This window comes from Stigmatopora nigra, chromosome 15 (assembly GCF_051989575.1).
Source record: "Stigmatopora nigra isolate UIUO_SnigA chromosome 15, RoL_Snig_1.1, whole genome shotgun sequence".
Classification (NCBI taxonomy): domain Eukaryota; kingdom Metazoa; phylum Chordata; class Actinopteri; order Syngnathiformes; family Syngnathidae; genus Stigmatopora; species Stigmatopora nigra.
The window spans coordinates 734,956-762,611 of NC_135522.1; the positions used below are offsets into that span (position 1 = coordinate 734,956).

General features: G+C 40.8%; 4 protein-coding genes across 7 annotated transcripts; 2 read left to right on the plus strand and 2 right to left on the minus strand.

The window, feature by feature from the left end:
- Nucleotides 1–753: 753 nt before the first annotated feature.
- On the minus strand, nt 754–6,442 carry LOC144208512 (arf-GAP with dual PH domain-containing protein 1-like). 3 transcript variants are annotated; one of them, XM_077734411.1, is made up of 11 exons: nt 6,255–6,442; nt 5,921–6,051; nt 5,660–5,751; nt 4,800–4,882; nt 3,767–3,879; nt 2,938–3,084; nt 2,728–2,811; nt 2,590–2,652; nt 2,450–2,521; nt 1,595–1,823; nt 1,247–1,524 (listed from the first exon to the last, which is right to left on the minus strand). In XM_077734411.1, the coding sequence occupies exons 1-11, from the start codon at nt 6,343–6,345 to the stop codon at nt 1,496–1,498; spliced, it is 1,134 nt and encodes a 377-aa protein (XP_077590537.1). In that variant the 5' UTR covers nt 6,346–6,442; the 3' UTR covers nt 1,247–1,495. The 3 variants fall into 3 exon arrangements, with proteins under 3 accessions (XP_077590535.1, XP_077590537.1, XP_077590536.1); XM_077734409.1 differs by lacking the exons at nt 1,247–1,524; nt 6,255–6,442 and adding an exon at nt 754–1,157; XM_077734410.1 differs by lacking the exon at nt 6,255–6,442.
- Nucleotides 6,443–6,859: 417 nt separating this feature from the next.
- Nucleotides 6,860–9,349, minus strand: rnps1 (RNA binding protein S1, serine-rich domain). 2 transcript variants are annotated; one of them, XM_077734493.1, is made up of 7 exons: nt 9,227–9,349; nt 8,440–8,586; nt 8,184–8,342; nt 7,988–8,105; nt 7,758–7,911; nt 7,502–7,643; nt 6,860–7,178 (listed from the first exon to the last, which is right to left on the minus strand). In XM_077734493.1, coding segments are annotated over exons 1-7 (828 nt in total). In that variant the 5' UTR covers nt 9,229–9,349; the 3' UTR covers nt 6,860–7,072. The 2 variants fall into 2 exon arrangements, with proteins under 2 accessions (XP_077590619.1, XP_077590618.1); XM_077734492.1 differs by having other exon boundaries at nt 8,184–8,345.
- Nucleotides 9,350–9,785: 436 nt separating this feature from the next.
- On the plus strand, nt 9,786–12,553 carry LOC144208527 (uncharacterized). The gene is made up of 3 exons (XM_077734428.1): nt 9,786–10,359; nt 10,769–10,897; nt 10,971–12,553. The coding sequence occupies exons 1-3, from the start codon at nt 9,796–9,798 to the stop codon at nt 11,808–11,810; spliced, it is 1,533 nt and encodes a 510-aa protein (XP_077590554.1). The 5' UTR covers nt 9,786–9,795; the 3' UTR covers nt 11,811–12,553.
- Nucleotides 12,554–13,157: 604 nt separating this feature from the next.
- ccp110 (centriolar coiled-coil protein 110) lies at nt 13,158–21,407 on the plus strand. Its single transcript, XM_077734453.1, has 14 exons — nt 13,158–13,308; nt 13,735–13,894; nt 14,477–14,668; nt 15,008–15,941; nt 16,375–16,496; nt 16,596–16,734; nt 17,161–17,273; nt 17,341–17,457; nt 17,943–18,044; nt 18,193–18,309; nt 18,771–18,841; nt 18,943–19,008; nt 19,132–19,188; nt 19,995–21,407. The coding sequence occupies exons 2-14, from the start codon at nt 13,748–13,750 to the stop codon at nt 20,068–20,070; spliced, it is 2,253 nt and encodes a 750-aa protein (XP_077590579.1). The 5' UTR covers nt 13,158–13,308; nt 13,735–13,747; the 3' UTR covers nt 20,071–21,407.
- Nucleotides 21,408–27,656: the final 6,249 nt, after the last annotated feature.

Below are 27,656 nucleotides of genomic sequence, written 5' to 3' on the forward strand. Positions count from 1 at the left end.
TGTAAATATGTAAGATTGTAGCCACCAGCTAATTTTTACCTTTAGTCATGTGACTATGACCAGGCAGCCAATCCAGTTGAAGTGGGAGGGATGGCAGCTAATGAATATACATTTTTAGTTTTATTTATTTTTTAATAGAAAATAAAATAAAATAAAGACAAATCTTCATTTTTGGGGGTCCAATTGTTAAGTAAAATCAAAATAAATGCCATGTAGTGATAATAATTTGCTGTCTTTCAATTATCGTGGCCATGTTTGGTCTAAATTATCTGCAAAAAACGAGGGATTACTGTACATGAAAACAAAATGCTCTAAAATATGAAATATATAGTATCCAACTAAAGAAATAGTGTGCACCCATATGGAAAATCCGTGTCCCCAATGTGAACGTGGAGTACTTCCAGCATGCAGTTTTTCTCGCACATTTTCTGATGCCTCGGGAAGCCAAGCAGTGCCAGGCACTACCAGTCCGGAAAAGGGCGGTCTTTTGCCAAGGGGGGGTAGCGGCTGGGATGGCGGTGTTCCCTTGGCTTCTGAAAGGGCGACTCGCTCCCAAGAGATCAACAGTTGCAGACGGCTGCACGGCGCTAAAGCCAACATTTAGGGACACCTGACTCCGCCCACGTAAACCAACCAGTGGCCTGCATGCATACGGCTTAGCAAAAGCTGGTTAAAAAACATTTGTACATTGTACATTAGAAAGTGAAGGAAATATGATACAGTATTTTGATGAAGTTGTGAGAGTGTGGTCATTTGTCTCCCTCTAGTGGTAGGCAAATGAATTGCTGCCCCGGGAATTCGGTTGTATTTAACTTTGACAGAAGTTTGTTTTCTTAAAAAATATATTTTGTTGAATTGTTAAGTATATTTCATTTTTTTGGTACTTTAGATGTTTTCCGTACTTTAATACTTTATTATTTGGAAATCTTTCTTTCTGGTTTGTTCCATTTAAACAAATATATCCAATGTTAAACATGTTATCTATCCTAAATGAGTTGTAAGTATGCGCCTCCCGTTTCGTAATGACAAGACGGCGACGTGTTCCCTCCTAAACGTCCAGCTGTTGCCGCGGTGACAGCTGCCCAAGCCGGCAAAATAAATCTCAGCTGTCATTCGCGATATGCCACGGAAGGTTGGCAAATGATTTGGGGCGGTACCTGCAAAAAATTAGGCAAGCAAACTTCAACTTTTGGGGCTCGGACGGTAAGATGTACAAGAAAAACACAATACAAGAAAAACACAAAAGAGTATTTGAATGTGTATACTTGTTCAAAAAGAAATACTTGGCAAAAAAACTTTTTCAAGCATTTGGTAAACTCGTTTTGTTGAAATTGTTGACAGTTCCTCAAATAATACTTGAATAAATAAACACAATAGAGTAGAAATACTGCAAGAAAGTGTAGTTACAAATTGTTGACAAATTGCATTTTGCTAACCAAAATAGCTGAAGAATTGTGTTGTTAGTTGACTCATTCTTCGAAAAAAAGCCAAAAAGTCACGGTTTGTGCTTAAAATGGGCCTCCACTGTGGAAAGAATGAACACCTTCAGTCTAGCGCACCCTAGTGGCCACCAAAGACAGCGACGGTAAAATACCTGCGTAGTCTTGAGGAAGCATTGGTCGCTCCACCACGGTCTGAAAGGTCGCTATCCATTCGCTCCGATCTCGCTCGCTCTCGCACGCCAAAAGGAACTTCCTGTCCGGCGTGGCTAAGGTGATCCCGAACAGCCAATGGGAGGCCTGAATTCCCGGCGGGAGGCCCGGCAGGACGCCGTAGCCGCTGTCCTCGCTACCGATGAACACTTCGCCTCGGGCGTAGGCGTCCTGGCGAGGTGGTTTGTCACGTTAAGAGTCGGAGAAATACAGTGATGCCTTGACATACGAGCTCGGGTATAAAAATCACTCGTATCTCAAATAATTTTTTTCCCATATAACATAACTAGAGTATTCTCTGGACTATAAGTCGCACCAGCCAACAACTAATGCATAATTAAGGAGGGAAAACGTATATAAGTCGCACTGGAGTATAAGTCGCATTTTGGGGGAAATGTATTTGATAAAATCCAACACCAAAACATGTCATTTTGAAAGGCAATTTCAAATAAAAATAATAAGTGTTAACAATTTCACACAAATTGCACTAAAAGATGAAAAAAAAACTGCGACTTATAATCCGAAAAATACGGTAAATACAAATGACTCCGTTCCCAACCTCTAAAAAACATCAAAAACAGGATATCACAATGGAAAAAATACTTCTAATTCACTATGTATAATAACAAATGTAGTAGTGGTTATAATCTTCGATACCAAAATGGGACGTTATTCTGTACAGACAGTAAAAAAATACTCTGAACTTGCCCCATATCTCCATTTTCTCATATGTTGAGACACTCGTATGTCAAAGTATTACAGTCTAGTAAGGAAGGAAGTAATTGTGAAGTACTCACCAGCGGATCTCTGAAGTACATGAGCCTCCTCTCGTCCAAAACAAACCATCTCTTCCTAAAACCCTGAGTTTGCTGTCCAAAAAGATAAGCCCCATGACCATTTTGAACCCCACAACAACTGACAAAGCGGCGTCTGTCACCTTGGGACCGGTCTTTTCCATAAAGCCCTGCTTGACGTAGTTCCTGGTTAACTTGGACGACAACTGGAAAACAGAAAGATGCAAAAAAATGCAACATAGAGAAGTTTTTGACCCGATTAGGACGCAAAATGGACTTACAACATCTGCGGGTGCTCCTGGGAACGCCACCTGGAGGTAGTGAAACCGGGCTGCTCGAATGGCGTTGAACCAGTCCACCATTTCCTTCATGAGAAGACATGAAAATTGCTAAAGAATTTGGAAAAACCTGACCTGCCGATATTCATATTTCTATTCATATTTAACAAGCCATGGCTTTCAAATGTAATATATTGATACGCCTGGCCTCACCTTGCCATCCTCGTGGTAAACGAATATATTGCGGGTGCTATTTTCCTTCAAGTAAGTTATCTGAAGGCCGTGGGCGGTGCCAATTTTGCTTGGCTGGAAACTAGCGTTTACCGTACTCAAGTCCATGATGGCTTTGGGTTCTCGAGCCTGGACAGAAAAACAAAATCCTGACTGTTTTAATCACTTCATTGTCGTTTTCAAGCAATGTCTTGCAAAAAAAAAAATTCTGAGAAATAAAAACAAAATGGTGTCAAAGGTGGGGTTGGCGGGCCGAAAGTGGCCCGCTGGGGTGGTCCGATCCGGCCCGTGAACGTTTTCTGTCTAACGGGCACTTTATGTAGCTCAATCATACTGTATGTGTATATTCGTCTCATCTCATTTTCTAAACCACTTTATTCTCAGGGTTGCAGGGGGTGCTGGAGCCTATCCCAGATGACTGAGGCGGAGGGACAACACCCTGATGTTTTTTTAATGTGGGAGGAAACCAGACTACCTGCAGGAAACCAATGCAGAACATGCAAACTCCACATAGGTGGACCGACTTGGATTCGAACCCAGAATCCCAGAACTGCGAGGCCAACACGCGAACCCCCTAACCACCGCGCCATCGTCTACTAGAAAGTCCCGCAAAATCAAATGGAATTGATCCAAAATTGACCGTAAGTACCCTTAAATGAAAGCTATTGATTATGACAGATTTCCAATTCACTCAAAACTGCATGCGGATGTTCTTTTTTCAGGACCAATGATGTCAGTTAGCAAGAATGCGGCCCCCAAACAAGAGTTTGACACCCCCACGACAGAAGAAAGACAGAAAGTGACTACTAACGTCTTGCTTGTTGAAGTACTTGAGCACCCCCTCCTTCTCGGACAGGACAAACTTCCGCCTCAGGTACTGCCCGTTGTCCCGTCCTCGTTTCCATAGAAACCCCTCCCGGTAGCCTGATGTACCATGAAACAAAAAGTGGGCGGGATTAATGAAGCATCATACACATTAGCTAATGCACATTTTTGGCAATATAGCTCCGGATTAGTGACTTATTTGTATTCATAAACAAAAAATATATTAGAAGTTGCATTGAGTGATCATGTTTTAATGCCATTGAGAGCAATTTATGTTCCAACTATTGGCAATTAATGGGTTAAAATTCAAAAAATAAATAAATAAATACATTTTTTAAATATATATGTATTTTTTTTGCCCCGAAAATGACGCAATTGAACCCGATTTCCGATCAAATCGGATCCGGGACGTCTCAAATCTTGATAACTTGATAAAAATTGATAAAACTTTGTTTGTCCTTCCTATCCACAATTTGGACGTCATTTCATTTCCTCAATGAAACCAAAACTATTTTCTTCTCATGGTCTCTTTCCGCCCGTGAGCAGAAATTGCGTTGCAGGAAGACGCCTTATCGTTGCCCAACACGCACCCGAGCTTCAACCACAAAAGGCGACACAACAAAAAAGAAAAAAAAAGTACAAACAAACACTATCATGTTCTTTATTTTGGGGCGCACGTTTTTACGAAAGTCATAAAATAAGCCATAATCATAATGTGATTTCCCCTCAAAGAAAAGAAGCCTTTTCATGAAAAATAGCAGCAAAAAGATGAAAATATAACATTTGAAATACATTTCCCAGCATAGGAAATGATGCTAGCGACTAATAACTCAAAAATGGCGGCACAAAAGAGGCACTTTCTTCCTGTCTGACGCATTTCACAACAATACAAAACAAAGCTCTATTGACAGAAGAAGGCAGTACCCGTCACGGATTTGGCAAAATACCGTATTTTCCAGACTATATGTCACCCATTTTTTTTAATAGTTAAAAGCATGTCGTGAGTGAGTTTTTGTTACCTGCCGAGTAGGGCTCCTGCACCCCCGCGGGCGTGAACTCCTTCCTTTCGTACTTGGCGCGAATCCACTGCTCCCTCAAAAGTCTGTGTGTGGGAAATTGAATTAAATGTAATGTTTTTTTTGTGTATGTTTGACCAATGTTTTTCAATGAAAAAATAAGAGAATATTTATAAGTATTGTAAGTTTTCTGTTTTATTTCAAAGAGATGGTGATGAAAGCCTCAAATTTGACAATAAGTCTTTAAAAAAGATCAAAATAGTTGTTTATTGTGGTTATATTTTAAGAATTTTACCTTCTTGGATTACAGAGAGATGACATCAATCAAATGAAAGTTGCAGTTTGACTCCACCCGATTGGAAAAGTTGATTGACAGGTATGTACAATGAAAATCTATTATTTTTACATTTCAAATTAAATTTTGAATTGAAATAAATTGAATTAAATTGAATTACATTGACTTACATTGACTTACATTGACTTACATTGACTTACATTGACTTACATTGAATTAAATTGAAATAAATTGAATTAAATTGAATTAAATTGAATTAAATTGAATTAAATTGAATTAAATTGAATTAAATTGAATTAAATTGAATTAAATTGAATTAAATTGAATTAAATTGAATTAAATGGAATTAAATGGAATTAAGTGGAATTAAATGGAATTAAATTAATTAAATTTTCATTTAATTTAAAAAAGACTTGTTTGGCTCCAGTTTTCTAACTAGGTTTACAATGTCTTATGTGTCTCATATCTGTCTTGCTACTGCAACCAAAACAAATACCAAATACGGGATGAAATAAAGTTCTAATCTAACCTAAAGTAGAAGACATGATCATTTTTGGGGGTCACTTACGCACAGTCTTTGTGGGAGGGCTTGTAGTAAAAAGTGGGGACCCTCTGCTCAAATTTGGCTTTGGCGGCGTGGTTTCCCACAGAGTCCATAAACTGCACAACGGAAGGAAGACAAATAAGATGTTTACCAATGATACACTATCTCCGTGCACGCCATCCGCCACATATAGACGATAGAGTTTGGAATGAGACGTTTTGGTGGTGTTTTTTAATGCAAAAAGTGGTCCACAGCTCAAAAGGTTTGGGGAAAAAGTGCTCTAACCTCCAATTGGTCCATAGTCCAAGGGTCCAATAGGAGAGACTTGACTTTGCTGACCTGTGCGATGTTTCTGTGAAGGCCTGAGCAGTTGTGGCATACAAAAACACCCAGAGTATACGATGCCCATTCTGGATCTGACAAAAAAATGAAATATCAGCTAAAAATGGGCCAAAATGACCCCCAAACTGGCTGTCTTTAGAATAATTGGCTCTTTTTTTAGGCATATTGGATTGGATTTGCTAGTGAAAAATACTTTTGGACGTTTTGTTTTTTTATTTTTAAATGGTTAAGGACCACAATTCATAAAAATAAGTTCCCATTCATCAATTGAGTGTACCTGTCGTTCCGCAGTCGGCACACTTTCGATTTCCGGGTTTGTCCAAAAGTTCCATCATTCTCCTCCTGCCTTTTTCTCTCTCTAAAGACATCTTCTTGCCAGCTAAGACGTGCCAAAGTCCCGCACGACAAGAAGACGTCGCCGAACTCGGTGCGTTGGAAGACGGAAGGAAGGATGAGGTACATTTAACTCGCAATGAAACACACACTATGGCAATGTATTGCATAGTTAATTTTCGTAGGGAGCAGAGCCTCCTAGCGCCAGTATGGTGTATTACATGCGCACGGGACTGCTGCGTTTTGTACGGAACGCCGTGGTATGTTTGAATTAAACAAAAAAAAATCACTTGCATGACTAAAATAAGGAAGAATTAAGCCAAATATGATAGTAAATTAGTATTGGTTACAATTTAAGGGCTTTGGAGTTATAGAAGTAGGTTAAAATGTGCTATACTTATACATTTGTTCAATTGAGTGTATCCTAAATATTGCAGGACCTTGGTGTAGTATATCTTAAGGACATTTTACCTCAATACTTTATGATTTTTGCAGTCAATTATCTATAAATAATTTCATATTTGACAAAATTATAAGGAAAGAAAGTGCTGATGTTGAACAAGTTTTATTTTTCCAACCACCTAAAAGTCGATACATTGACTCGAAAGGACCAATGTATCCAAAAATGACAAAAAAACTCACAATGACATTAAAAAAAAAGGGAAAAATTTCCACAACAGCAAGATGTTAACTTTTTGAATTGTTTTCTATTTGTTATAGGAAAATGGAAATTGTAAATGGTGCTGGAAACAGCCGAGTGGTTTATCTGGACGAGTTGGAGCTGGAACGGGAACGGTGACGTCTGCGCCCCGTGGATCTCGAACGGGAACGGCGGCGGACGGGGGAACGTCTCCTTGGTGAGCGGGACCTGGTGGTAAGTCGGATGGAAACAAAAAAAGACAAATAAAATCATCTGAATGCAACATTTAATGCATATATTTAAAAAATCTGTAAAGTAATTGCCCCGGTTGCCACATATCACCTGAAAAATGCCACAAAATCTGTAAAAAAAATAACAGAAATGCCCCAAAAGTAACATGATTTGACCCGCTATCAACCAAAAGGTGACCTGAAAATAATAATAGCAATTCCCCCAAAATTGCATTGATTCCAATGAAACATTTTCATTTTTAACCCTCCCAAAGTACCAGGTTATCCAATTCCAGTGAACAGATTTTGATCAAAACCCACCTTCTCCTCATGCGCGGTGGGCTGCGTCGCCACATGGGCGGCGGAGGTGGCATCCGGCGAGGGGGAGACAGGCGGCGTGGGGGAGGACGCACCCTCTGGGGGAGCACGGCGGCCGCCGTGATCTCCTGTCCGTCAATTTGACCTGCGTACAAAAACCCAAGCACATTGGACGTCGCTTGGAACAAAAATCTGCATCCGCATTGGCCCTTGAGAACCAGTTTGCCCACCCAAGACCCTAAACCCAAGCTCCACCCACCTCCATCCATATATTTGAGGGCCTTCTGGGCCTCCTCGGGACTCTCATACTCCACATAAGCGAAGCACTTGGACATGTGGGGCACTTGTCGCTCCATGGGCATCTCCACCGACTTGATTTTGCCGTATGTGGCGAAGATTTCTTGGATGTGATCCTGCGAGTGGTGATAAACGTTAAAAATATTGTATAGATTCCAAATACTGGAAGATCTATGGCGAAGGGAAGCCAACCTTGGTGACGTTCCTAGTCAGTCTCCCCAGATGAACTTTGGTGGGTTTTGGACTGGGGGTTCTCTTCCTCCTCTCCTTGTCCTTATCCTTGTCATCTCCCCTCTTCTGTGTTTTGGACCTGAAGTGTTGATAATTGTGAGAAAGTGATAAAAAAAACACAAACCAACACATGTCCATAAGATCAACAGCCACTTACGCCGAGCGTGAGCGACGGCGGTTGTCATGACGTCGCCGGCTAGGACTGGGCGAGCCCGAAGAGCTGGAGGACGACGAAGATCTGGAGCTAGATGAGCCCGAATGGCTGCTTCCGGAAGAACTGGAGCCGCTGGATGAGCCCGAGCTGGAACCGGAGCTGCTGCTGGAAAATGTGCCAGAAGAAATTGTTTGAACAAGGCCAATCTGGATGTTTTTGTCCATTCTACCCTTCTAAAAACAACTTGTGGACTTCAAACCTGCTGCTGCTGCTTCCAGTGGACGCGCTGCGGCGTTTTCTGGCTTTATCCCGACCTCTGTCTTTTTCGCCATCCTTGGCTGCAGACTTTTCCTTGCCCCGCTCTTTAGTTTTCTCCTCTTCCTTTCGCTTGGTGGGCGATGGAGCCCTACAAGAAACATGAAATTGGCCTTAAAATTCCTAATTTTTCCAATTTCTGTAGTTTTATGTCGCTCTTATAGAAGCTCCAAATCTACCCCGAAAGCATTAAACGGCAACAACTTCCCAAGAAAACAATATATTTTTTTGTTATGCTTATCTATGTATTATAACCAAGTGTTATTAATAGTATTATTTCGTTATCGTGTTTAGGCAGCAGTTGATTTAAATTCATTTAAAATGTTTAAACATAAATAAATGGCAGGCGCTAATGTGCTAGCTTGCGAGCTAGCTTCACAACACGGCACGACGGCACTTTGTCCCAGAATTCGGTTTTGTTATCTTAGTTCTCACAACCAATCGGATGTAAACAGTGATCACATGGAGTGGAGAAATCCTCGAAATCAAAAGTAGATGGGGATTTAAAATGTTATTTGGAAGAAGGAAAAAACGCCGCCATTCATTGATTTCATCAGGGCCGATTCGACTAAGGCAAGCGGACACCACGGGGCTGCCGTAAAATCGCAAAAACTCTCGACATATTAAGTATATATAACACTCTGCTCCATGGTAGATGGTTGGATGCCCTAAACACTAGCAAATAATGTTATTGTATCACATGCAACTATTTAAAATAATTGTAAACTTACATCTTGTTAAATTCAGGTGAAAAAAAATCCCGGGCGACTGCAGGGCCTCAAGAGTCGCTCTTTGATGACGACTTGATCCGGAAGTGACGACCCTAACAGAGCGCCACTTACAACTCATTTGTTTATTTATGCGCTCCTGGATGAAACTACAACGGTAGCTTTGTCGCCGTAGCAGATTTTCCACCAAAACCCCTCTCCAAACTCATTAATAGTCATTCTTTCCTCCACAAGGTGAGCTTTATCTTATTGTAGTGTTGAGTGACGCAAAATTATCGTTGTTTCGGATGTTTGTACAAGAAAGCAAGGTTTTCTGTTAGTACTACTAGTAAATATTTCCGTACTTCTATTGCACGTTTGTTCCCTTAATTCATATATGTTCATTGTTATTTTGTTTTTCATATGCAATGCGTTTGGAAACATGGTTGTTTAGCTGTAAATGCATTAATCTAACAATAATGTATTGTTTTAAAGAGATGAATTAAATGACTTTACACTTTTTAGACATATTATTCCTATCTCATATTGCCTATGCATTGTATGTACTGTTTTCCACAGATAGCATTGACGCCATGGGTCGCCTGGACGACGCCGCCAAGCGCAAAGTGGTGGAGCTGAGGAAAGCCGGCCTGAGCTTCCGCAAAATAAAAGCTGTGTTGGAGCTGGAGAACATCAAGGTGTCTGCACAAGCTATCTACCTATTCCTCCGGGAGTTCCAAGGCAGGCGACCGGGCAGGGTCCGCCCCCTGGAGGTCGGCCACCATGCACCCCCGGCTCCCCGGCAAAATCTAGTCGGGGGTCTACAGGAAAGCTGGAGCAACATACGACTGCAAAATCTGCTACGGGACGCCTCGCACCGCGCCGGCTTCACCAAGTTCGCCAAACAGGCGTCCACGGAAGCAGACGGCAAAACATCCGGGGGCGGGCAAAACAGCGCCGACGATAACGACGTCCAGATTGTGAGCGTCACATCTCTGGCGCCAAATCAGCAACGAGCAGAAACCAGCGCTACTTCTTCTCCTGGAACGGCGTCCCTGGCCTTCAGCAGGAGGAGAGTGACTCCTTCCCCCGCCACTAGTTCCATGCTTGCCGCCCGTAAACGCATTTTGGATAAAGCGCTGACCCACAGAATGAAGGTGGGGATTTATCTTTTCTTGTCACAGTTGTAAAAGAAAATAAACAAAAAAGTAATTTGTGCCGCCATAAAAACAGGGAATTTAATATTTGCAATTTACTAGCATGTCTATGGACTGTGGGTATGAACTATGGGTTTGTTGACATTTACATCACTGGGTCAGCACCTTTGTGACATCATTTTAGGTCATTTGACAAAATGGTGGCCCTGTAGGAATAGTAAAAAAAAAAAATTCTGACAGGTAGGTTTGTCTCATTGTGCCCTGTGATTGGCTGGCACTCAATCTTAGGTATGCCCCGCCTAAAGCCCAAACTTGCCCAGGATTGGCTGCAACACCCATGTGATCCATGTGAGGATCAACACTTCAGAAAATGAGTGCATATTAAATTCCTGTGTTTTTGTTCCACCAGGTAACATCATTATTGAGGCGGGATATCCAAAGATCGGAATTAGCTGGAATATCACCACAACAAAAACAACAACAACAACAACAATCATCATCTGGAGCATCAACACATTATGATCTGACCACAGAGAAGGCAAGAAATTAGATACTTTGCATTGGATGTCAATATAGGTTAATAAGCGGGTCTGGTTTTCCTTCTTTTGCAGAGCGGGTTGCCAGACGCAGACGCGAGCACAACAAGGCGCCTCATCCCCCAGCGAACTGGTCTTTCCACACGTTCCCTCCACGCTCTCCCTCGAGTCGGTACACGGCTCCTCCCCCGCGCGCCGCCTCCTCCTCTAGCCTCCTCGTCTCCCGCCAACGTCCGCGCCCCACCCTCAAGCGGCGAGGAGGCGAGGGGCGGACTCCAGGAACAAATCCGGACGCTGGGCTCGGAGATGCGCATGCTAGGCTTAGCGGTGAAGATGCTAACGGAGCAGCAGAGCCGCATGGAGAGGGAGCAGGCTCAGCAGACTCATGTTCAAAAGCAGATTCTCAGCACCCTGCAAACCCTAGCGGCCAAAGCGGGGTCCTGCGCCCGGCCAGCGCAGGATCCCAAAACTCCGTCCCCTTCCTGTCTTCCCAGCACGTCTTCCGCGTACGGCCAAGGCGCGTTCAACTTCGGCCAAGTCACCTTCGGCCAATGTGGGCAAATGCAGCCCACCTACGATTCGCTGGAGAATCTGGAGCCCATTTTGAACGCAGAGGGCCCTAACGGCTACCCGCCGTGCGGAGTCGGCGCCACCGTTGACGACCATCCACTCACTCTGACCCCGCCACAAACTCAACAGGCGTACGCGGAGGCGTACCCTCGCCAAAACTGCCTGATTGCACCCTACGCCCAGTCGTACGCGCCCGCTTACGAGCGCTCGCACGCGCAGGTGTTCCGAGAGGGCGGAGCTAAAACGGCAGATTTCCAAAGCGGCTGTTCGGGAAGGGATCTTCAAGACTGTAGCGTGTCCACGCAGGATCAACACCTCAATATTATCAAGGTAGAAGGACCCTAGACCCATTGTAGCAAGTTTGTATCCTTTATTATTATTATTTTTAAATTACGTATTTATTTAAGGGAATTTGTTTAGAAAAAGATGGAATCAACCCATTGAATAAGGGATGTCCCCGATATGATGGGAAATCCAACCCAATCATTTGTTTTTAAAAGATTGGAATCCTATGAGCTTTTAAAGATTCAGATCAAAATCAGGTGATGTTGTTTTCATCAATGCCGTCCAAAATGGTGCCTTCAATGGCAGCCAATGAGTTAATAAGGAGGCTCAAAATACCTCAAAATCTGCAGGAACTGACAAACGAAGAAGAAGCACCCCCCCCAAAAAAAACCTTAAATCAAATGATTCGAAATGACCAGTAAGTATCCTAAAATGACAAGCAAGTGATTAAAAATGAACTCATTGCCTATTGTTGACAATAATAAATGTCCAATTCACTTCAAATGTGGATGAGTCAGCGCTAAAGCTTTTAGTGTCCTTATCGTGGACAGCAGGCACATGCAAATGTGTAAATACAAGAGCATTGTGGGCTTCCATTCTTGGCATTTCCATTGATACACTGACTGCTATACACAAGGTTATCAAGCACCCCCATCCTTTGCTGTTTTGGTGCCTTCTGTACCGATGGGAAAGGACAAAGCTAAAATCTTACAAGGTTCTACTGTAATGCGTATTATGGTTGAATGAAAAGTCATATGTAGCATAGCTAATGTTTTTAATCTTTTATTAAAACAGATGACTGAATGAAGTCTTTTTTAAGCTCTTCCAGTGTATACATGGATACTGGCAGTACATGCCCTCCTTGTTGGTCCAAAAATAATACTCATTAATTGATTTAATATAGTTGTTTATCATTGAAACGTCGAAGCTAGCTGGGATATATTGATAGTTAAATAGTATCTATCCAAATCAAAATGTGTCATTTCATATTTATATATAAAAACAAACTTATTTTTTTAGAAACCAAAGCTTATCGATGTAACAAATATTCCGAAGCTATTGGTTATGAAAATATATTTTATATTTCTAAAATACGATATACTAAGTCCTAGTGTTTTGTGCCATGTAGATAAGGTAACGGCGCGTTCCATTTTGCTGTCTTCTTTACTAACCCCAATCTCCTTTTGTATTTTTAAAGAGTAATTTGTAGTACATGCATGTGAATTTATGAAAAGTAAACACTTATAGTATAACTCTTTTAAATGTATTTAAATTCCATTTGCCAAACTTGCAAAATGTTTAATTTTTTACATAGACAATTTGTGAGTACAGTGTATTGGAACGCGGCCTGAATTCTGTTCCCAGGAGGCGCTGTTTAGCCCGGAAGAGGTGGACGCCAGTGATGGACACACCGGCAATACGAAGACAAACGGGAGATTTTAAATAACTACAATCGCTTCGTTTTCACCCATCCAACACAAATCGCCGAGTTATTATCACCAAATACCAAACTTGCATCAAAAAGAAGAATCATCGTCGACGTTTCTTCCTAGAATGGGTAAGCAATTGCATGGGTGAATCAGGCGTGTCATGCGTGCGCATCTGTACTAATCATTCATTGATGAGCATGCTAAAATGGCTATAAACTTGATGTTTTTATTCATGAAATCGATTGTTAAAGTTTGCATTTAATATTTGAAACATTTCCAGTAAATATGAGAATTAGAAAATGGTGATCAGTCGAAATACAACTTGATTTACGGTGAAATGTTTGACCTGGCATTGAGTATCATTGACCTTGGCCATGTTTTTTTTTTTAAAAAGAATGTATCAGATAATAGCCTGCAGATTCTCATTCAATGCGCGGTGCCTCAGTCATGGAATGGCAGGAATTTGATGAGTGTGATGAACATCACTAAAAACAGACAGTCCTTCTTTTGTCATTTCTGCAGTCCCACATTGACTTTAACAACTCTATTTTCAGTCCAACGGTGGCGATGTGGATGGAAAACTATGAAAAATTCTGCATACGAAGTGTTTCCACGCTCCAGGAGGAGGGCAAATTCAAGAAAAGGACATGTGAGACGCCCGTGACGTACTCATCCGTCATCCTCTACTGTGGGAAAGCTGTTTTGGCCCCTCTGGTAAGAAACAAACAAACATTTTGGGCCTTCATAGCTGTTTACGTTAAAGTATACCTGATATGAATTAAACATTTGGACAGACACGAAGCTTAGTCATGTGGCAAGTGTGACCTCTGAATTCTTAATCACATCATTGCTTGGCTGGGAATGAAAGAACAACTGTTGATGAAGACCGAGTTTTTGTTTCGACAACCAGCTTAAGTACGGAAAAGGGACAAAATGTTTTGTAATAAGTCCAAAAACTAGCTTAAAACTATTTTAGCATCACATCTAGTCTGTGATGACAGGAAAAATCCAGTTCGCACATACAAATACTGTCCAAGTACTAATTAATATTTAAGGTCCAGGTATATGACTCATTGAATCAATTGTTATGAACACCATTTCCCAAGATGCTTAGCGGTATTGGCACATACCCAAAATGGTTCCTTGCAGGCGGTCAAATCAGGCTTTTTTTGACACATTGTCGATGCATTTATATTGATATTATCTATATTTATCTAGCTATTGAGAAACAAACATTGTAGTTTACATGCAAAATTTTTAGGCATGACTGAATTTAGAATTCGAACCCTCTTCCAGCTGAATGGAGAGCAACGCCAACAAATGTGCGACCTCAGGCGCAGGGCTGTCCAGTTGGAAACACGACAGCGGACAAGGCAGAAGACCAAGCCTTCAGGCCAAGTTCCAGACCTACCGACAAATTGCACCGGGTCTGGTTTGGTTCCACTGGATAATAATGACCTCAAAGACAGCAACAAACCAGCTATGACGGTAAGTTCAACTCACCTTTGTCCCAGTTAGAACGTGGACATCCAGTATTTTTTCTTCCGTCTCTAACGTCAACTTGATTTCACTTGGGCTGGACCATATTAGATATAATATTTAGATTTTCTTCTTTTATAAATGGATTAAAATCCCTGGATTTTCAGTTTTTTTATAGATCTAAAACAATGTGTATTTTAGCTTTTCTAATATTTTTAGATTTTACAAAATTTGTTTTTTGAACTAAAAACACAGATAAAAATGGATGAAAAAATGACAATGATTGGTTTAAAAGGGAGAAAATCAGGAAATGTGGGATACTGATTACAAATTTTAATCCCAAAACAGATATCCAACGACACGATAGAAATGCCCAAGAGTCCCCAAGCAACACCATTGGCTGCCTACACCTTGATAACTGGCTTTCCAGGACTTCCCACACAGTCTGGATCTGGTCTTCAGAAAACTGATCCAATACTCAACGGTTTAGTGGACCAGGCAGAAGTTGAAATAGAAGAAAAGAGCGACGAAGAAGAATTCAGCACAGACAGCCTTCTTAAACAACCAAAACTATCCCCGGAAGCCATTTTGGAAAAAGACCGATCTAGTCCGAAAAACACCATTGAATTCGGTTTCAGTTTGCACCGAAGCCCCATTGGCTCTCCTAAAATGAGATTCCCTCAAAATCTGAACACGCCTCCACCACAACAGTCCCAGAGTTTTTCCGATCAGAACATCGGACCCCCGACTCCAGAGTCCAGGTTAAGTCCCTTGTTTCAGAAACGAAAACCACGGCCATTTTCTACGGGGAACATGCATATGGCGTTCCCGGGAATTTTAGGAGAAGGAACCGGGTCGTCCGATTGGGAAGAAGCGCTTTCTGGAGCCGCAAGATCGCCAGATTGCCTCGACTTGGACTCGAACGACGGTCTTGGTCTTCTTAGCAGGGTTGGAAGCCAAAAATCCAGTCCATCTGAAAGCCACGGCCTTGTCAGTCCGTCATTGGCGTTTCGAAGGCGCTGCCATACCATGGACGGCCAGTTGCATGGCGACCAATTGGAGTGGATCGACCGCAGCCAAGAAAGAAAGCCTCGTTTCATGGGCGGAGTCACCATGCGGCCTTCCAGTTGGTGCAACTCAAAGAGGGTCGAGAATCCATTGGCCTATCAGCAAAGGCCTTCCATTTCCCCTGAAGTCAATTTTAGGAAGGATCTTCGAAGTTCTCCAAACGAGATTTCGCCGACTTCCTTCAAAAATTTTGTGGATGCACGTGGAAATCTAGGTAGGTGATGGGCTTAGCAAAAACTGAAAATTGCGTCCGAAGGGTGGTGTCAAAGTGGCGGCCCGGGGGCCAAATTTGGTCCGCCGCATCACTTTGTGCGGCCCGAGAAAGTCAATCTTGAGCGCCAACTTTCTGTTTTAGGATCAAATTAAAACAGAGTATAGATGTATATTAAATTTTCAGATTTCCCCCCTTTTTAAATCAATAATTCTCATTTTTTAAATCATTTTTTTCTGTTTCGAGTTCAAAAATAGTTTAGTAAACTAAAAATATATCAGTAAAGCTCAAATAAACATTGTTTTTAGATCTATTGGAAAATAAGTATTCAGGGATTTTAATTAAATTCTTTTAATCCATTTATAAAAATATATATTTATATATCTAAAATGGTCCGACATCCTTGGTCTAACGCGTTGATGTTTTTGGCAAACAGAGGAGACGCAGAGACGAGCACAACTTCTGGAGGACATGCAAAGGCGTCTGCAGGAGGAACACGCTTTACAAATGTCGCTGCTCCTGGCCGAGCAGGAAAAAGAGCAACGGCGCCTCCTCACGGTGAGCACATCATGAAACCTTACATTCTTTCCAAACATGTCCTCAATTCTCCTGGATCAGAATCTTTTGATTGCTCACTACATCTTTTTCCCATTAAAGGAGCTTGAAGAGACTGAACGAATACTGAGGGAACAGGAACATGTGAAGCTCCACAACCAAGATACGTGGAAGTCTGTGTCTACCAACCAGCTGCTTCCAGTTCTGAGCCCATCCACGTCGAAACCAGGACAAAGTACAGGTATCGCATTGGAGTCCTCACTTCTAAACTTCTAAACATTTTAGATATAATATTTAGATTTTTTTTTATAAATGGATTAAAATAACTGGATTAAAATCCCTGAATATTCAGTTTTTTATAGATCTAACACAATGTTTATTTTAGCTTTTTTTTTATTACATTTTTAGATTTTACAACATGATTTTTTAACTAAAAACACAGAAAAAAATTAATTAAAAATGACAATTATTGATTGAAAAGGGGGAAAATCGTGAAATTTAATATACTTCTATACTTTTCATTTTAATTTGATCAAAAACAGAAAGTCTGCACTCATGATTTACTTTCCCGGACCGCACAAAATGATGCGACGGGCCAGATTTGGCCCCCGGGCCGCCACTTTGACACCCCTGCTTTAGATGAACCATCTCCCATAATTTTTTCCAGGTTTCCCCGGTCCCGTTAGTCCTAACGTGACCTCGCCTTCTGCCAAGTCCCCGGTCTACCTACGAGGAGGGTCGACGTGGGCAGCTCCCAAACCTCAAGCCAGGCTAAACCAGGTCAAGATTTTGTACCTCAAAGCCCTTCCTTGTTCCCATCTTGAACAATAGCGTTTTTTGTCGGCAGGTTCCGAAAAGCGAACAGCGGCTTGCATTGTGTCGCGTGGGCGCCATCGCCCGCGGCTTCCTCGTGCGGAGGCTGCTGAAAACGCACAAGGTTCAACATCTGCGTCAGACTGTTACGGTAAGGACGCCACATTGGAAAATACAAAATGGCATGAATTCCACATTTACATCCATTAAACCAAGGGTGTCAGAGTCGGGTTGGTTCGAGGGGCCGCTTTAACGTCAACTTGATTTCACGTGGGCCATTGTAGATATAATATTTAGATTTTTTTTTAATAAATGGATTAAAAGAACTGGATTAAAAGCCTTGAATATTCAGTTTTTAAATAGATCTAAAACAATGTTTATTTGAGCTTTTTTAATATATTTTTAGATTTTACAAAATGATTTTTGAACTAAAAACACAAAAAAAAAAATAAAAAATGACAATTATTGATTTAAAATGGGGACGAATCAGGAATTGTAATATACATCTATACTTTTCATTCGCCACTCATGATTGACTTTCCCGGGCCGCACAAAATGATGCAGCGGGCCAGATTTGGCCCCCGGGCCGCCTCTTTGAGACCCGTGATTTAAACCAACATATTTCTGTTTTTTCAGGACACCCAAGAATTCATTGGTTCCTTCCAGACTGAAGGTCCACAGAAGAAAACCACCATCTCGGCTCAGGATGTTTCCCTTCAAGGGAGGGTTCGAGCCCAGGTAAAAACGCGTCGTTGGCAATAAGGGTGCTCGCTAGGGGTCTGTGACGATATGTTGAAATCGGGATATATGGTGATACTGGCCAGAGTATAGATTGATACACTATCGGCAAGAATCGAAGGTTGAATTTACACTATTTTTTTTGCAGTTACGTGCGGCTCTTTATGACATCCACCAGATCTTCTTTGAGATCCCCCTGGAGGATCGCATGGGCCTGCTGCAGCAGGACCGGGAACTCTGCGCTGAGAAGAGGCAACGTGATATGGTATTTAATTGGTGCCGTTTTGTTTGCATTTTGTTATGCTTCTCTCAAAGTTAAGTTCAATTGAGTCGCTTGGAGTCGAAATGAGTCGAAATGGAGTCAAATGGAATGCTTTTATTTTCGTCGTACATGTATAATGAGATTTAGAGCTTCTTTACAAAGTGCACAAATAAGAAATTGACAAAAATAATCAATGAATAAGTACTAAATAAATAAGTAGTTCCATAAGTAGTCCACAACATAAATTAGTAGTGAAGTGAAACAAATAACAAAAACGAACCTGTACATAATCAATAAAAAATAATAATACATAAATAATCAAACAATCTGTACTAAATAAATGAGTTCACATAATAAGTAGTAGTAGTCAACACAGGTGGGCTGTTGAACCAGGGACCATTTGAAAGCAGCAACGCACAAAGATACTTTTGTAAACTTGCTTTTTTTATGTGTTCCTTCTGAAGGAAAAAGCCAAGAAGGAAAAGGAGAAAATAGTGTCTGCTGCCACATTAAGATCTTTGGACCGCAAAAAGAGGTAATGTACAAACAAAAGTCTGAATGGGACATTTCTCCAATGGTTTATGTTAGTAATAATCAAGTCAAGCACGCATGACATCATCACGGCTTCCCTTTCAGGGAGGGGGAGTCCCCTGGCCAGGCCCGAAAAGTGGCGCAGAAGCCCAAAAGTCCCACCCCCAATAGGTAATCCTCCACAAATATCTCCTCAAAATAAGCTGCTTCTTCAACTCACCCTTTCTTCTCTTTGTTTTTTGTGTTTCTTTGCCCGTACCCCAAAATCCGTCCCAATTTCTTGACTTTTCTCAGAGTACAAAAGTCCAACCAAGTCCCCAAAAGTGTTCCGAGCCAGTTCAACCGCCAAGGGTGAGTTGACGTCTCCCTCCAATTCGTTCCCACGATGAATGGCAGCTTTTAGTGTCTATAATGTCATAACATTAGCTAATCATTTCGCCATGTTTTTATGCTTTTAATTGACTTTGAGCCGGGCCATTGAATGAAATGAATGGATTTCAGCCCTAAGGGCATGGCTTACATTTATTTAAATGCTCAATCACATATAGTTTATCCAAATATGGTTCTTGTAGGCCTCCATTTTAAGGTTTTCTATACCTGCCATGATTTTCAGACTCGAAGGAGCCATGAAAGTCTTAATTTTTTCTGAAATATTGACATTTTTAGCACAATTTTGTGATACTATACTCCTATGAAGTGATCACAATGTGCATTATGCATTTCTCAAACCCATAAGTTAAACAAAAGCAAATAATAAACAGATAAGGATTAATATTTTGACAAAAAAATAATGTACAATGCAGCACATTGATGTGCTTTGTAATCTGGTGCATTTTACACTGTAAAAAATGTCTTTCTTTTTACAATTGTTTTTTTTTTTTCATCATTAAGAAGAAATACAGTATAATACCCTTTTTTATAACTCTCAATAACACTAAAGTTTTTCCCCAATAGCCTTTAATCGTCCTTCAGTGCCCTTGACGGCGCTCGGCGTCCAATCCATTTTGGAGGTTTGATAGCGACCGGTCAAGCCGATGATGACCACAGTATTGCGTACCATGACTTTTTATAGGCCTTTGTGCATAAGAAATAATAGATTGGACGTGGATGAATAAAATGAGTGTAGATTGTGGTACTGATTCTTGATCTTCTGGCAGGAGCTGGTACAAAAAGACACCCGAAGCGAGAGTCAAGAGGATGGACAACCTGAAGAAGCAACATTCGTTGGGATAACAGGTGGCAAACACATCACTCCGCGTCATTTTTGGGGGGGACACCACTTTTCCCAAGACTCACTAGAATCGGGAACTCAAACACATCACGCATCATATTAATGTTAAGAATACAGTAATCCCTCGATTATCGCAAATTCACTACTTTGCGATGATTTTTTTCCTCATTATTTATTGAAACTTGACAAAAAAAGTTTCTAAAAATGAGAAAATCCACGCTGAAACTCGTAAGCGGAAGAAATATATATAAATACATGTTTTAGTTTGTTTAAAAGGTCATAAAAATGTTAAAATTCATGCCGAAACACATAAGAAGAAGCCATTCTTGCTTCTAGGATTTAGCACAAAAATAGTTATTATAGGGGTGACCTTACTTAACAATTTTTTTTTATTATTGCGGCCTACATTAACCGCAATATTCGAGGGAATACTGTACCGCTTTATTTCTACATCCTCATAAACCTCCATAAATATTTTAAATGAAAATATGTATCATACCATACGCTTGTGTATCATACTTTAAATTCATTTTCAAGTGTTGAAAGTTGATATCCAAATATTTCAATAAGTGTGCTATCCAAAAAAAAGGCTTGCGTGAATAATATTCAGCGCTTTTTGAGAATTATGGCAGTATAATATGAAATGTGCCTAAAGATACAAATGCCTTTATTGAGTGGTACGTAAATATTTCTCATATCAAAGTAGACATATAAAATAGTGTGGGGTAAAAAAACATTGAAAATGTCAAGCTTTGAAGGGCTTTAAGTGTCTGTTTGTTTCTATTTGATATCTTTTAAATTTGCCTTTTATGAATGTCTTAATTTATCACCCAATGAAATTTGAATGTTTGTTTACATACTGGCACTTTAGTGCATCTTAAATATTATTATTATAGGGTGCAATAGTCCGATTTTTCAGTTGTGGAGTGGGAATAGATCAGAAAAATATGACAAATTTTATGACTTATTTATTATCGATTGACCACTGATGTTTTTATTTATGAAATATTATTTTACTCTGAATTTTAAGACCTTTTTCCATGCAAAAAGTGCTTTTTTATTCTTTTCCTTTACTATGTGGCCTTAATCTCCCTAGCAACTGACAAAGAAATATAAATACATAAATATACCGCATATGCTTTAATTTTGCAATTCATTTTCCGGTATAATTTATGAAGAAATGCGGTAAATGTGACGAAAAAACTCCAGCATACATTAAATTAGAAGTTGTACCGTAATTAGCACAAAATCTGTGTACATCTTGACGTGGTTGGTTCTTTTCAAATGTCAATTTGATATGTTTTCTATGATCATAATAAATGATTCAATCAGATGTGAAGTCATTTTGGAGAAAAAATGATGATGAACATGCAAAATCATTCTTTAGAATCGTCCTTTGCGGAAAATTGTAGTTTTTCGTCTCTGACAAGTGCAAACAAAGCTGAGAAGCTAAAATGGATGTTGAAGAGCGCGATTGTGTTAGGTACTTTGGTCTTCCCAAGTTTTTTTCCTAAACAGAACGATACTTTGAGGAAGTGCGGTGGGTTGAGGCGGAAAACCAAACAGGTTTGACGCCGACGTGTCTTTGGTCGGCGTGCAGAAGGTCTGAGAAAGTGGGGCTCCACGTGGCGCCTGGTCAATATTTGCTCTGCCCGCTTGTTAGAGTCGCAGGCCTGGACTTGCCCTCCCTCGGTTCTGGCGACCTTTCATGAGCCTTTTTAGGCAAGAATCTGCTGCCATTCTATGGGCGCAATCAAGGGCAAAAGCGCTCCAAGCCAAATCACATTGGCTGTTTTGTCAAGCTTTTATTGCATTTAAAATGCGATGCTTCATTGAACCATTTGGTCATGACTTTTTCTTCTTGATTTGCAATTGTATTCATGGAGGAGTTATCCTATTTATTGTGAACCGTTTTTTTCAGTCAAGTTGTCATGCAGGCACACTGCTAAATTCTACTACTACTAATAATAATCCAATTAAATAAAAGTAAATTATATCTCATATACTTCCCCTACTTTTACTACCACCACCACCAACACTACTACTATTACTACCAACACTACTACTATTACTACCAACACTAGCACTACTACCACCAACACCACTACTATTACTACTACCACCACCAACACTACTATTACTACTACCACCACCAACACTACTACTACTACCACCACCAACACTACTACTATTACTACCAACACTACTACTACTGCCACCAACACTACTACTATTACTACCAACACTACTACTATTACTACCAACACTACTACAATTTCTACCAACACTACTACTATTGCTACCAACACTACTACTACTACTACTACCAACACTACTACTACTACTACCACCACCAACACTACTACTACCACCACCAACACTACTACTACTACTTCTACCACCCCCACCACTACCACATAAGAAAAGCATGATCTTAAATCGCTGCCTGTTGCCTTGTAAAATGCAATTCTCGTGTGTACTTTTTACCGCCTATAGGCAAAAGCAAATCAGCTGCAAAAAAGACAAAAATAACTTGTGGGCCACCCGTACGCTAGTAAACCCGTGCTGGAATTCCAACCCTCTGTTTCCATATCTTAGTTTCCCGTAGAGGGCGCCCAAACGCAACACAACATCCTGTCCCGTCTCCCGTCTTCGTGCAGTGCCAACACATAGTTTGGATAGAGGAGTCGAAGTACTATCAAGTTCCTTCTTGTCTTGAAGCTCCAATCATCTGTTGCTCGTGGCTTTCCTTTCATTTTTTTTATTGGAATGATGCTTTTTAAACGGCACGGCAACAAGCTAAACTGGTCTCCCGTCTTCACGTCCACGTCTCTTTCTGTGCATCGTCTTTCATGCCGCTGTCAAAAGCGGGGTCAATTCCGTGTCTGTCACTTGTGTGTGTGGTCACATTGGTATCGATGCCATCTGTCTTGGTGTCTCCATGACTGGGGGGGGGGGGGGGGGTCACACTACCCACAAACGTACACACGGAATGGCGGCTATTTAGTATTTAGTATCATGACTCGGCATAGATACTTGTAGTGTCTTTCCTTCGCAGATTTGTAAGATTTTTTTCGTGATTTAAGAAAGCATTTCTTTTGACCTGGTGTCTTAATCAAATAGAAAATGACCTGTCATGACCCTAAAATGAACAAAAATGCCCTAAAAAATCGGAAACACTGGATTTTTACGTTAAAAAAAACTGGCAACCTTATTTTCAATAATGACCCTTTTAAAAACCATATTTCGAACAAATTGATAATTTTTCAGGACACAATTACTATTGTCACTCCGTTACCATCTGATATTTAAAAAAAAAAAATTGTGGGTACCATAAGTACGCTAACTAAAAACTAGCGTCTTCCTCTTGTTTTTTGCCCACCGGTCGGTATATACTTCGAGTTAACGAAGATAGAAAAAAAACTGAAAAAAAATGCAAGGAGTGGGTTCAAAAAGCGGCCTCGTACTCCGATCATGTCACTGCATGTTTGGCATAAAACCGCTGAAATATCTCTCCCTCCCTCCTCCGTTAAAAGAGCCGTTGTTGGCGTTCCACTCTCCGTCTTGTAAGATTCACCCAAAAAACACAGGCTCCGCCTCCACCCCTGTCCGCAAATGTGGATATGATGGGAAAAGCATGAAACAACAATGTCTGCAGGCCGAGCTGGTCCCGCTTTCATCTTTTTGCCGTCTTTCTTCTGGGTGTTATCACCTCTCCAGATGCTCTTTGCAGATCTGCTGGAGGTGTTTGAGGACGGCTGAGCCTTTTGGGACAAATCCTTCTGGCTACCGTCGCTCCTCCAACCATAAGTAGGAAGCCACCTGCCCTACTGCTTCAATCACCAAATCTTTCAAAAGCGACATTTCCTTCATTTTCCCAAACCTCTTACCATCGCGGGGGGTGCCGGAGCCTATCCCAGCATACTACAGATGCCAGACATTGGACACCTTGACTCGGTGGCCAACCAATCGCAACGCACAATCGATTATTCTTACCTAGCGACAATTTAGCTCACAATTAGCCTAAAATGCGTCTTTTTGAGACATAGGAGTACCCGGAGAAAACCCACGAGATTAGGCAAACTCCACAAAGTGAGGATTTGGCTGGGATCGATCCCTCGAGCTCAGAAATGTGAGACTAAGGCGCTCACCACTTGTCCACCTGTTTGACAATAAGAAGTAAATTCGTCAAACGTATTTTCTGGAGTATAAGTCGTCTTTTTTAGTAGTTTGTGGCATGTGACCAATACTCACATGGGATTTATTTTTGTCTATCTGAGCATCAACAGCCTGTTGTTGTCTTTTTAGACCATAAAAAACATTTTTAAACAGAAATTTCAACACGATGTGGTTTGGAAAATGGTTGATTTTAACATTTTTGCATTTGTAAGCCACTCTAATTGTTAATATTTTGGCCAAAATGACTGCAAAATATGATGTCCACATTTCTGGACAGCCTGTCTTTGAGTTTAACATTATTTTACAAAAAACTCATTAGCGACTAGTGCTTTTTCAAGCTATAAAGTGTGCAAAACTACAAGCCACCCGGCTCGCCCGCACATGCAAAAACCACTGCGAGGCACGTCTCTTGATGTTGTCTTCATATTTTCAGACTTTCATCTCTTTAAGGCTTTTTGTCTTGACCTTATTCCGACCTCTCCATTAACCAAAAAGAGCGCATTTACTACTAAATACGAGATTAAAGAAGAGATGTAAGGACTGGTTGTTTACCCTGAACCCCGAAAAAAACCTGGGGGTCACCCAGGCTTTCCCATTCCGCTCCCACGCGGCGGAAAAATGACAAAATTTGACGGATATCAATTTTGGCTCGTGAGAGTTTTCCAGTTGGTGACTCACGGGGTTTCTGATGGACGCTTGTACTAATTTAGCGCTACTGAAGCCGCGAGCTAGCTAGCGCTAAACACGTGTGTGTGTGTGTGTGTGTGTGTGTGTGTGTGTGTGTGTGTGTGTGTGTGTGTGTGTGTGTGTGTGAGACAAAGTGTATGAATACTCGTCCTGTGCATTGGATCCTTGTGGTTATACTTTCCAACTTCCCCATTTGGACTTTTTCCACTCTGGCCGGTGTGTAAAAGGACAAATGTTGGCATCCAGCTAATGATAGAAACATGTTAGCTGTAAAGGCGGCCATTCTGTTTTTCTGCTTTCCAAAGAAAGATGTACTGAAAACCATGTCGGAATCTAACGTAACATTATTTTTTATTGTTTAAAATGGCGCCATATCATAGTGCGGGTGATATTGTATGGCTGAGTGGCTTATCGCTAAATTAATAGCAAGACAACTACTTGTATACATGTCAACTTATAGATTTTTCCAGTTTTTATAAGTTTTCGAACTGTGTACGCCGTATAACAACTTTTGTACAGGATTTTTTCAAGTACGTTTTTTGTAAAACCAATCTGATTGGACCCTTTTCGTCTCGGTCACTGTTACCCAACGAAAACTTCATCGTTGATTGCTAATGTTAGTCACTTCTGCCCTTTTTACTATTTACATATAGCGCACCAGCAAGCAATGTACCCTTAGAGTTAAGATGTCATCGTCATACAATGACATCTGCAGAATTTTGAGTGCATACACAAGGCGCACTGTCAAATTTGTAGATAAAGTTAGACTTTTAAGTGCATAAATATGCGCCGTATTTGTACGTTTTTTTATCGCTTAATAAGAGGAATTGCATTCATCAATAAGGGAAACAATTGGCCGAAGTTGACAATTATGTATTTATATTCGACAATAAATACATTTCTGCTCATAAAGCATTGCCGTACCGCCATTTTTTAGTCTTTGAGGGATATTTGTGGATAGATCTTTCCCAAAAATGTGTTAAGTCGTATAAATTTCAATAGTGGGCCTCCAAACATTTAACCACGTTGATAGATTCTGGATAATTGTAAACTTTGTCAAATACTTCAAAAAATTATCCCCCCCAAAAAAGTACAAGTAATCCTACTGTCTTATTTTAGGAATAGAACAAGTTGGAAATAAAATAGAGAGGGGGTCGGATATAGTCAACGTTCCCTTGCTTGTAATCCATCCAAGAGGAAAGAAAATGGCGTAACTAATCTACGAGTGCTTCAAAGCAATCAGAAATTCCCTGAGCTCCCAGCCAGGAGGTCCTTCCCCCCCCCCACCTGGGAACAATAATTGAGACGTCGTGGAATTGAACTCTCGCCCAACATCCTTATTTTATGACCACCCAGTGGGGGGGACGGGACCATCGGTTCCGACCCCAAAGCGCCGTCGGCTTCCTCCCGGATGGAACGGGCGCTATTCCGGGCTAACGTTTTTATTCCCAAAACAAGCCCGTCGAAATGATTTTTTTTTTTTTATTGACCAAGCAAATACTAAATATTCACGAAGCGTTTTTGGTGTACAGTTGCTCGCGTTTATTTGATGTCATCCACTTCTGTCATCCCACCCGGGATTTCATCCTTCCAGAAATAATCCCAGAATCAATATTGACCCGAGCTAGCGGTTCCGAGGGCGTCCGTGACCCGCGGTCCGGCGGCGGGAGGGCGGGGCTTCAAAGGCGCCTGGGGCGGAGGGCTTCTTATGGGTTCGGTTTTTTAGCCGCGGCCGCTGGAGGGCAAACAGCAAAGTCTCCAAACCGCCGTCAATGCTGAGAGACGACCATTCACCGAAGATGGGACTGCTAGGCGCTCTTTTCTAAACACTTGAACAGCACTTTTCTAACGTTAGATTAGATTAAATAACTTTATTCATCGGGTATTTGGGAAATTGCACCGTCACAGTAGCGAGAGGGTGAGAATACAGACACAGGAAAAGACAATGTAGACCTAGCACGGCAAAAAACGATTAGTTGACGTTATTAGTGAATGAGTTAGCAGAGAAGGCTAGCTTCAAAACTGTAAAAGGGTTATCCGATGAGATGTATATTTATTTTATAATTATCGCTGTATCGTATCATGTTTCGTTTTAGTCTCTGGTGACAAATTAGTATGCTAGAGCAGTTTTTTTTACTATGTCGTAAAGAATACAGAAATGTAACTTGCTCGTAAGTGCATATGTGTGTGTATGTTTTTGTAAAGTAACTATATTAACGGCTGAATAAGCATCTGTTTACATAAAAGTTTTCAGATAACTATAGTCTAAAAGTATCCACATTTGGTCAGTGGTTAAAGAAAAGAATTAAGTTGCAGGCCCAGTCAATTTATGATAAAATTGTGATTTATAGTCCGTAAAATACAGTAGGTGTTTATGTATATATACATATATATTTTGTCTTCATTTTACATATTTTTGATGCTGTGATTTTTACTCAGGGTCTCCCTTCTAGTCTGAGAAATATTTTGATTATATTTAAGTTTAGGAATTTGCAGTACTGAAGCATTAAATGTGACTCTTTTGTAAATGTGCTGTCCATATATAGGCACTATTTTGGGACTATTTGCAGTATTTCAGTACTTCAGTACTTCATGACCTGTCTGGACATCCACTCCATTTCGAGCAACCAATTTCTACCAGCCATTAAGTTAAAAGAATGATTTCCAAAGTGCTTTTATCATTCATTATTTTCAGCAATAGATAGTGTAAAAAAAGTGCTTA

Bases quoted from the DNA above. Each gene is read 5' to 3' on its own strand.
- LOC144208512 (XM_077734411.1), bottom strand. From the start codon at position 6,345: ATGTCTTTAGAGAGAGAAAAAGGCAGGAGGAGAATGATGGAACTTTTG. The intron at 3,085-3,766 runs GTTAGTAGTCAC...TTTTCTGTCCAG, and splicing joins AGTACTTCAACAAGCAAGAC to GCTCGAGAACCCAAAGCCAT. The intron at 2,653-2,727 runs GTAAGTCCATTT...TCTGTTTTCCAG, and splicing joins CAGGAGCACCCGCAGATGTT to TTGTCGTCCAAGTTAACCAG.
- rnps1 (XM_077734492.1), bottom strand. The intron at 8,106-8,183 runs GTAAGTGGCTGT...TCAACACTTCAG, and splicing joins CGCCGTCGCTCACGCTCGGC to GTCCAAAACACAGAAGAGGG. The intron at 7,179-7,501 runs GTGGGTTTTGAT...ACTTACCACCAG, and splicing joins CCACCGCGCATGAGGAGAAG to GTCCCGCTCACCAAGGAGAC.
- LOC144208527 (XM_077734428.1), top strand. From the start codon at position 9,796: ATGGGTCGCCTGGACGACGCCGCCAAGCGCAAAGTGGTGGAGCTGAGG. The intron at 10,360-10,768 runs GTGGGGATTTAT...TTGTTCCACCAG, and splicing joins CGCTGACCCACAGAATGAAG to GTAACATCATTATTGAGGCG. The intron at 10,898-10,970 runs GCAAGAAATTAG...CTTCTTTTGCAG, and splicing joins ATGATCTGACCACAGAGAAG to AGCGGGTTGCCAGACGCAGA.
- ccp110 (XM_077734453.1), top strand. From the start codon at position 13,748: ATGTGGATGGAAAACTATGAAAAATTCTGCATACGAAGTGTTTCCACG. The intron at 14,669-15,007 runs GTAAGTTCAACT...ATCCCAAAACAG, and splicing joins GCAACAAACCAGCTATGACG to ATATCCAACGACACGATAGA. The intron at 19,009-19,131 runs GTAATCCTCCAC...GACTTTTCTCAG, and splicing joins AAAAGTCCCACCCCCAATAG to AGTACAAAAGTCCAACCAAG.